Source organism: Triticum aestivum, chromosome 6B (genome assembly GCF_018294505.1).
Source record: "Triticum aestivum cultivar Chinese Spring chromosome 6B, IWGSC CS RefSeq v2.1, whole genome shotgun sequence".
Taxonomy (NCBI): domain Eukaryota; kingdom Viridiplantae; phylum Streptophyta; class Magnoliopsida; order Poales; family Poaceae; genus Triticum; species Triticum aestivum.
The window spans coordinates 553,492,050-553,501,848 of NC_057810.1; the positions used below are offsets into that span (position 1 = coordinate 553,492,050).

The 9,799-nt window shown below is 46.3% G+C and overlaps 1 protein-coding gene across 3 annotated transcripts; it reads left to right on the plus strand.

Moving 5' to 3' along the window:
• Window positions 1-6,267: 6,267 nt before the first annotated feature.
• LOC123134402 (mannose-P-dolichol utilization defect 1 protein homolog 2) lies at window positions 6,268-9,216 on the plus strand. 3 transcript variants are annotated; one of them, XM_044553662.1, is made up of 4 exons: window positions 6,269-6,753; window positions 6,859-7,030; window positions 8,323-8,441; window positions 8,999-9,216. In XM_044553662.1, exons 1-4 carry the CDS (start codon window positions 6,719-6,721, stop codon window positions 9,012-9,014), a joined length of 342 nt encoding a protein of 113 aa, XP_044409597.1. In that variant the 5' UTR covers window positions 6,269-6,718; the 3' UTR covers window positions 9,015-9,216. The 3 variants fall into 3 exon arrangements, with proteins under 3 accessions (XP_044409599.1, XP_044409597.1, XP_044409598.1); XM_044553663.1 differs by having other exon boundaries at window positions 6,875-7,030; XM_044553664.1 differs by lacking the exon at window positions 8,323-8,441 and having other exon boundaries at window positions 6,268-6,753.
• The last annotated feature ends 583 nt before the right edge of the window (window positions 9,217-9,799 follow it).

Here is a 9,799-nt window from a genome sequence, read left to right on the forward strand (position 1 = left end):
CGCTCCATTGTTCCGGAGAACGGAGTCTTGGTCATTTTGCCCATGAGGCATGGTTCGCATGTGTCAAACGATTCATAATCAAGAGACTCTAAAAGTCCATCAGCATGGAGCTTCTTCATGCGCTTGACACCAATGTGACCAAGGCGGCAGTGCCACAAGTATGTGGGACTATCGTTATCAACCTTACATCTTTTGGCATCTAAACTATGAACATGTGTAATATTACGCTCGAGATTCATTAAGAATAAACCATTGACCGTCGGAGCATGACCATAAAACATATCTCTCATATAAATCGAACAACCATTATTCTCAGACTTAAATGAGTAGCCATCTCGTATTAAACGAGATCCAGATACAATGTTCATGCTCAAACTTGGCACTAAATAACAATTATTAAGGTTCAAAACTAATCCCGTAGGTAAATGTAGAGGCAGCGTGCCGACGGCGATCACATCGACTCTGGAACCATTCCCGACGCGCATCGTCACCTCGTCCTTCGCCAGTCTCCGTTTATTCCGCAGCTCCTGCTGTGAGTTACAAATATGAGCAACGGCACCGGTATCAAATACCTAGGAGTTACTACGAGTACTGGTAAGGTACACATCAATTACATGTATATCAAATATACCTTTGGTGTTGCCGGCCTTCTTATCCGCTAAGTATTTGGGGCAGTTCCGCTTCCAGTGACCCTTCCCCTTGCAATAAAAGCACTCAGTCTCAGGCTTGGGTCCATTCTTTGACTTCTTCCCGGTAACTGGCTTACCAGGCGCGGCAACCTCCTTGCCGTCCTTCTTGAAGTTTTTCTTACCCTTGCCCTTCTTGAACTTAGTGGTCTTATTGACCATCAACACTTGATGTTCTTTCTTGATTTCAGCCTCTGCTGACTTCAGCATCGAGAACACTTCAGGAATGGTCTTTTCCATCCCCTGCATGTTGTAGTTCATCACAAAGCTCTTGTAGCTAGGTGGGAGCGACTGGAGGATTCTGTCAATGACTGCCTCATCAGGGAGGTTAATATTTAGCTGGGTCATACGGTTGTGCAACCCAGACATCTGGAGTATGTGCTCACTGACAGAACTGTTTTTATCCATCTTACAACTGTAGAACTTGTCGGAGACATCATATCTCTCGACCCGGGCGTGAGCTTGAAAAACTAGTTTCAGCTCTTCGAACATCTCATATGCTCCGTGATGCTCAAAACGCTTTTGGAGCCCCGGTTCTAAGCTGTAAAGCATGCCGCACTGAACGAGGGAGTAATCATCAGCGCGAGTTTGCCAAGCATTCATAATGTCTTGGTTCTTTGGGACGGGAGCGTCACCTAGCGGTCCTTCTAGGACATATTGTTTCCTGGCAGCTATGAGGATGATCCTCAGGTTCCGGACCCAGTCCGTATAGTTGCTGCCATCATCTTTCAGCTTGGTTTTCTCTAGGAACGCGTTGAAGTTCATGTTGACATGAGCGTTGGCCATTTGATCTACAAGACATATTTGCAAAGGTTTTAGACTAAGTTCATGATAATTAAGTTCTAATCAAATTATGAACTCCCACTTAGATTAGACATCCCTCTAGTCATCTAAGTGTTACACGATCCGAGTCGACTAGCCCGTGTCCGATCATCACGTGAGACGGACTAGTCATCGTCGGTGAACATTGTCATGTTGATCGTATCTTCCATACGACTCGTGTTCGACCTTTCGGTCTCCGTGTTTTGAGGCCATGTCTGCACATGCTAGGCTCGTCAAGTTAACCCTAAGTGTTTTCGCTGTGTAAAACTGTCTTACACCCGTTGTATGTGAACGTAAGAATCCATCACACCCGATCATCACGTGGTGCTTAGAAGCGACGAACTGTAGCAACGGTGCACAGTTAGGGGAGAACACTTCTTGAAATTTTGTAAGGGATCATCTTATTTACTACCGTCGTCCTAAGTAAACAAGATGCATAAACATAATAAACATCACATGCAATTATATAGTTGTGACATGATATGGCCAATATCATATAGCTCCATTGATCTCCATCTTCGGGGCACCATGATCATCTTGTCACCGGCTTGACACCATGATCTCCATCATCATGATCTCCATCATCGTGTCTTCATGAAGTTGTCACGCCAACGACTACTTCTACTTCTATGGCTAACGCGTTTAGCAATAAAGTAAAGTAAGTTACATGGCGTTCTTCAATGACACGCAGGTCATACAAAAATAAAGACAACTCCTATGGCTCCTGCTGGTTGTCATACTCATCGACATGCAAGTCGTGAATCCTATTACAAAGAACATGATCTCATACATCACAATTCATCATTCATCACAACTTCTGGCCATATCATATCACATGATCAATCGCTGCAAAAACAAGTTAGACGTCCTCTAATTGTTGTTGCATCTTTTACGTGGCTGCAATTGGGTTCTAGCAAGAACGTTTTCTTACCTACAAATAACCACAACGTGATTTTGTCAACTTCTATTTACCCTTCATAAGGGCCCTTTTCATCGAATCCGCTCCAACTAAAGTGGGAGAGACAGACACCCGCTAGCCACCTTATGCAACTAGTGCATGTTAATCGGTGGAACCGGTCTCACGTAAGCGTACGTGTAAGGTTGGTCCGGGCCGCTTGATCCCACAATACCGTTGAAGCAAGAAAATACTAGTAGGGGCAAGTAAGTTGACAAGATCCACGCCCACAACAAAATTGTGTTCTACTCGTGCAAAGAGAACTACGCATAGACCTAGCTCTGATACCACTGTTGGGGAACGTTGCAGAAAATTAAAAAATTTCCTTAAGGTTTCACCAAGATCCATCTATGAGTTCATCTAAGCAACGAGTCAAGGGAGAGAGTTTGCATCTACATACCACTTGTAGATCACGAGCGGAAGCTTGCCAAGGGGATGGTGATGATGGAGTCGTACTCGAACGTGATTCGGATCACCGATGTCCAAGTGCTGAACGGACATCACCTCCGCGTTCAACACATGTACGGGACGGGAGACGTCTCCTCCTTCTTGATCCAGCAAGGGGGAAGGAGAGGTTGAGGAAGATTGCTCCAACGGCAGCACGACGGCGTGGTGTAGTTGGTGCAGCTGTACTCCGACAGGGCTTCGCCAAGCACGTACGGAGGAGGAGAGGTGTTGGGGAGGGGAGGGGCTGCGCCTTAGCTTGTGGTGCTGCAGCCCTCCCCTCACCCCTCTATTTATAGGGGAAGGGACAAGGGGGGGCCGGCCCCTCTAGATGGGATCTAGAGGGGGGGCGGCGGCCAGGGTGGGGGGACTTGCCCCCCAAGCAAGGGGGGCGCCCCCTTTAGGGTTTCCCCCCCAACCCTAGGCGCATGGGCCCAAGGTGGGGGGCGCGCCCAACCCACCAGGGGCTGGCTGCTATCCCATGCGGCCCCATGTGCCCCCCCGGGAGGGGTGGCCCCTCCCGGTGGACCCCCGGAACCCCTCCGGTGGCCCCGGTACAATACCGATAAGCCCCCGAAACTTTCCGGTGTCTGTATAACAACTTCCCATATATAAAACTTCACCTCCGGACTATTCCGGAACTTCTCGTGACGTCCGGGATCTCATCCGGGACTCCGAACAACATTCGGTAGTCACATACTAGTCTTCCTAACAACCCTAGCGTCACCGAACCTTAAGTGTGTAGACCCTACGGGTTCAAGAGACACGCAGACATGAACGAGACCACTCTCGGGCAATAACCAACAGCGGGGTCTGGATACCCATGTTGGCTCCCACATGCTCCTCGATGATTTCATCGGTTGAACCACGATGTCGAGGATTCGATCAAACCCTTTATACAATTCCCTTTGTCAATCGGTACGTTACTTGCCCGAGACTCGATCGTCGGTATCCCAATACCTTGTTCAGTCTCGTTACCGGCAAGTCACTTTACTCGTACCGTAATGGATGATCCCGTGGCCAACACCTTGGTCACCTTGAGCTCATTATGATGATGCATTACCGAGTGGGCCCAGAGATACCTCTCCGTCATACGGAGTGACAAATCCCAGTCTCGATCCGCATAAAACAATAGATACTTTCGGAGATACCTGTAGTGCACCTTTATAGTCACCCAGTTACGTTGTGACGTTTGATACACCAAAGCACTCCTACGATATCCAGGAGTTACACGATCTCATGGTCGAAGGAAGAGATACTTGACATTGGCAAAGCTCTAGCAAACGAACTACACGATCTTTGTGCTATGCTTAGGATTGGGTCTTGTCCATCACATCATTCTCCTAATGATGTGATCCCGTTATCAACGACATCTAATGTCCATAGCCAGGAAACCATGACTATCTGTTGATCACAACGAGCTAGTCAACTAGAGGCTCACTAGGGACATACTGTGGTCTATGTATTCACACGTGTATTACGATTTCCGGATAATACAGTTATAGCATGAATAAAAGACAATTATCATGAACAATGAAATATAATAATACTTTTATTATTGCCTCTAGGGCATATTTCCAACACTTTATCGGTCAAACCGGATAACAACATATGTTGTTCCCTTTGTCATCGGTATGTTACTTGCCCGAGATTCGATCATCGGTATCCAATACCTAGTTCAATCTTGTTACCGGCAAGTCTCTTTACTCATTACGTAATGCATCATTCCGTAACTAACTCATTAGCTACATTGCTTGCAAGGCTTATAGTGATGTGCATTACCGAGAGGGCCCAGAGATACCTCTCCGACAATCGGAGTGACAAAACCTAATCTCGAAATACGCCAAACCAACATGTACCTTTGGAGACACCTGTAGTACTCCTTTATAATCACTCAGTTACGTTGTGACGTTTGGTAGCACCCAAAGTGTTCCTTCGGTAAATGGGAGTTGCATAATGTCATAGTTACAGGAACATGTATAAGTCATGAAGAAAGCAATAGCAATATACTAAACGATCAAGTGCTAGGCTAACGGAATGGGTCATGTCAATCACATCATTCTCCTAATGATGTGATCCCGTTAATCAAATGACAACACATGTCTATGGTTAGGAAACATAACCATCTTTGATTAATGAGCTAGTCAAGTAGAGGCATACTAGCGACGTTATGTTGGTCTATGTATTCACACATGTATCATGTTTCCGGTTAATACAATTCTAACATGAATAATAAACATTTGTCATGAAATAAGGAAATAAATAAGAACTTTATTATTGCCTCTAGGGCATATTTCCTTCAGTCTCCCACTTGCACTAGAGTCAATAATCTAGTTCACATCACCATGTGATTTAACATCAATATTCATATCTATATATGATTAACACCCATAGTTCACATCGTCATGTGACCAACACCCAAAGGGTTTACTAGAGTCAATAATCTAGTTCACATCGTTATGTGATTAACACCCAAAGAGTACTAAGGTGTGATCATGTTTTGCTCATGAGAGAAGCTTAGTCAACGGGTCTGTCACATTCAGAGCCGTATGTATTTTGCAAATATTCTATGTCTACAATGCTCTGCACGGAGCTACTCTAGCTAATTGCTCCCACTTTCAATATGTATCCAGATTGAGACTTAGAGTCATCTGGATCGGTGTAAAATCTTGCATCGTTGTAACTTTTTACGACGAGCTCTTTTATCACTTCCATTATCGAGAAATATTTCCTTAGTCCTTACTAAGGATATTCTTGACTGCTGTCCAATGATCTACTATTAGATCAAAATTGTATTCCTTTGCCAAACTCAGAGCAAGGTATACAATAGGTCTGGTACATAGCATAGCATACTTTATAGAACCTATGACTGAGGCATAGGGAATGACTTTTCATTCTCTTTCTATTTTCTGCCGTGGTCGGGATTTGAGTCTTACTCACTTTCACACCTTGCAACACAGGCAAGAACTCCTTCTTTGACTGTTCCATTTTGAACTACTTCAAAATCTTATCAAGGTATGTACTCATTGAAAAAACTTATCAAGCGTCTTGATCTATCTATATAGATCTTGATGCTCAATGTGTAAGCAGCTTCACCGAGGTCTTTCTTTGAAAAACTCCTTTCAAACACTACTAGGGAAAACCTTATACACAAAATCTTAGCAGCAGCGCGGTTTAAAAACAAACGCTACTGCTAATTAGCAGTAGCGAGCTTGAGGAAACCGCGCTACTAATAACCCGATAGTAGTAGCGCGGGTTTTTACCCCTCGCTACTACTAAGTGATTTCCACCATGCCTCCCGGGACCAGCCGTAGTAGTAGCGTGGGTTTCGATAGTTGTAGCGCGGGTTATAAGCCCCACGCTACCACCTGCATCTGCTCCCACCCCACGAACCATCCCACGCCATGTCTAAAAAAAAGTCAACGCCCAATCTAGATCCCCAATCCCGTCTCCGCTCCCACCTCCTCTCCTCCTCTCCCAAGTCCCAACCCGCCATGGAGGGGGAGCCGCCCGCGCAAGGCCCGCCCCCCAGCGCTGCCGCCGCCTACGGCTCTGGCGGCGGCGGGGAGAAGGGTGCCCCGTGCCAGGAGTGCGGGGAGCAGCCGTGGAAGTACCAGTGCCCGGGCTGCTCCCGCCTCACCTGCAGCCTCCCCTGCGTGCAGGCCCACAAGCGCCGCACCGCCTGCTTCGGCAAGCGCCCCCGCACCGTCCCCGTCCCGCTCGCCCAGTTGGACAGCAACCAGCTCCTCTCCGGTGACAAATTCGTCCCTCGACCTCCGGTCCAGTCCCTCGCTCGCCGTGGCCTCCATCCATGCTGAGGAAGCCATGGCGCCGGTGCAGATCGACGTGAGGATATGTGGAAACTCCCTCCTCCCTCATCCCCCCTCGCCCTCCTGACTGAAGCATCCTCTGCCTTGTTTTCTTCTGATTTTTGTATTGGATGATTTGGAGATTGGCGAATCTGAAGATGACGGAGCTGGAGATCCTGGGCATTAACTTCGTCTGCGTCCTCTCGGCGCTGTCGGACGCCAAGATCCCGGAGAAAGAATGCCTGCTCCCGCTCGTCTCCAAGCTCCTCGGCTACTGCATTGTGGCCGCCTCCACCACCGTCAAGCTCCCGCAGGTTCGTTCCATTCTTTGCCTTTTGTTGCCTGAACTTTGTTGGTGATTTCTCAAGATTACAACATTGGGCACCCGTAGTTGTAGATTATTGTGCCATATGATTCCAAAGAAGCACGTTCCATGTGGCTGTTTTGATTCGTGTGGCGGTGGGTGGTGTGAGAGGACCTCAGGTTCTTTACGTGAGCACGGCGTGCAAAATTGCGCATAAATAAAGGGTTGTTTGTTTGGTAGCCTGGCCTGGTCGAATCCTTGGAACGGCATGGCAAGGTCCCTGTGCTAGATTGTGCATAAAACCAACAAAGCGAGAAGCCACCGGTGGAATTCTTTGTTTGTTTGCTCCATGGTCGTGTGATCCCTGTGATTGTTAGTTTGTAGGCGTGGATGCTGCAAATTCTCTCTAGCCATGAGATATATAATTCTCCACCCTCTGAGGCATTTGCAGGTCTCACTACATAGCCGCTTGCTTGAATCTATAAATTGATTAGCGAGCATGATTCCTTGGTGCCACATGCTCTGCTCTCTCAAAACCAATAGTGCATTCCGATCCTGGCCAGTTGACAGATTGGACCAAACATCGTACTAATTTTGGGCCTTGACCAATTGGACCAAACAACATACTAATTTTTTGTTATTCTCGGTGCTTAGAAGAATTAATTTGCTATCAGGTTGCTTGGTAACGAGTTATCAGCACCTTATAAACATTTCTTTTGCATTTAATCCCGCCGTCGATGCCTCCTCGGCCGCCGATGTCTCGTCGTGGCCGTGCTTATGCATAGGCGCCGCTAGCGTCGCGTGCAAGTTAGCCTGTCAGCAACATGAGCAGTCTGCCCACCCTCTCCCCACTGGGAATTTAATCTTGCTATACTGAAGTCCAGCTCTTTGATTATGCCTTTTTAGTGTAGATTCTTTCATGTTAACTAATTGGAACAAGTTCTAATTAGGTCACAGATTTTGTACTGAATAAAAAGTGTTGTTTAGAGACAATAATGGTTAAGGGCAAAACCATTGATTTTACAATTTGTACCACAAGTGTCGAGCGTGCATTTTCTACTTTGAGGTTATTTAGGCAAGCTACAGTCATATGGTGGAAGGTGTTTTTCTATCCAACAGGTTGTAGCTAGTAAGCTTAGAGTAAAATAATAGATGAAGATTTCCTTATGCAATTTAGGAGCGGAAAGAAACATATAGCTGATTACTCTGTTTCAGCCAAACATTTTTTTGTTTGTTCAAGTTTGAGGAAGAGAAACAAACGTATAGCGATTTAAGGTAGTTCCGTTTTTTGTCTTGTGACAGGCGCATGACGACTATGGCAATTGGCGCCAAATCCCGGCTTTCACTGGAACATGTTTGAAGAAATGCCTGTCACCTAGTACTTCAAGCCGGTGGCCACCTTCTTCTTCACCCAGAAGAAGGTGAGAGTTATACCGTGGGTGCTGTCCTTATTGATTCTTTACCCAATCCATAGTGAAGTAATCTTGGGAAATTTTCCACACAACAAAGAAGTGGCTACTTTCTGTTATGTCCAGTGTTTTCTAGCCATATCTTATAGAACTGTTGATTTCCTTGGATTCACAACGGGATAAAATGGTGATCAAAATGTTGATACGTTAGGATTAGTTTCCGAGTGCAAATGCACTAAGGAAAATCTATATTTAGTTGGTAGGTGCTAGTACTTAAACTGCATTTAAAATTAAGCTTAGTGTTATCTATCTAGTCTGATTTATACACTGCATTCCTAAGCTAAAATATTTTTTGTAACTGAAATATATAGTTTGAGTTTCATTCAGTTATTTGTCACTTTTTAACTAAATATCATTTTGTAACTGAAATATATGTGTACTTATAGTGCATATTCGCATTGTATTAGAATCTTAGTCCATGTGTCTCCTGTATCATCTGAGATTATGCTTCCTCTCCATTTATTGATAAAATCTATATGCCTTGCTGATGCTCATTTCCATCGATGCAGGATAATGAGATGTTGAAGCGGCATAGTGAATCCATGAGACTGCAGTGCAATTGCACCATTCCATTGAATATTACTTAGGAATAAGGACATTCCAATGGCAGATTAGCTCTATTTTTCCTTTTCATTTTTCTTACTATTGGAGTAAGGACATGTAGAATGAGAAACTGTGTGGTAGCATATGTTGGGGAACGTAGTAATTTCAAAAAATTTCCTACGCACACGCAAGATCATGGTGATGGCATAGCAACGAGAGGGGAGAGTGTTCGTCCACGTACCCTCGTAGACCGTAAGCGGAAGCGTTATGACAACGCGGTTGATGTAGTCGTACGTCTTCACGATCCGACCGACCCAAGCACCGAACGTACGGGGCCTCCGAGTTCAGCACATGTTCAGCTCGATGACGATCTCCGGCCTTCGATCCAGCCGAGCTCCGGAGATGAGTTTCGTCAGCACGACAGCGTGGTGACGATGTTGATGTTCTACCGACGCAGGGCTTCGCCTAAGCTTCACGACGATATGACCGAGGTGGAATATGGTGGAAGGGGGCACCGCACACGGCTAAGGAACGATCCGTAGATCAACTTGTGTGTCTATGGGGTGCCCCCTGCCCCCGTATATAAAGGAGGGAGGGGGGAGGCCGGCCGACCCTTGTTGGGCGCGCCAGGAGGAGGAGTCCTCCTCCTAGTAGGAGTAGGACTCCTTTCCTACTCCTACTAGGAGGGGAAGGAAGGGGGAGAGGAGGGGAAGGAAAGAGGGGGGCGCCGCCCCCCTCCTAGTCCAATTCGGACCAGAGGGAGAGGG

What these genes read in the sequence shown, in the direction of transcription:
- LOC123134402 (XM_044553662.1), top strand. Translation starts at nt 6,719, where the DNA reads ATGCTGAGGAAGCCATGGCGCCGGTGCAGATCGAC. An exon ending in TGGCGCCGGTGCAGATCGAC is followed by an intron (nt 6,754 to 6,858) that starts GTGAGGATATGT and finishes GATGATTTGGAG; the next exon opens with ATTGGCGAATCTGAAGATGA. An exon ending in CCACCGTCAAGCTCCCGCAG is followed by an intron (nt 7,031 to 8,322) that starts GTTCGTTCCATT and finishes GTCTTGTGACAG; the next exon opens with GCGCATGACGACTATGGCAA.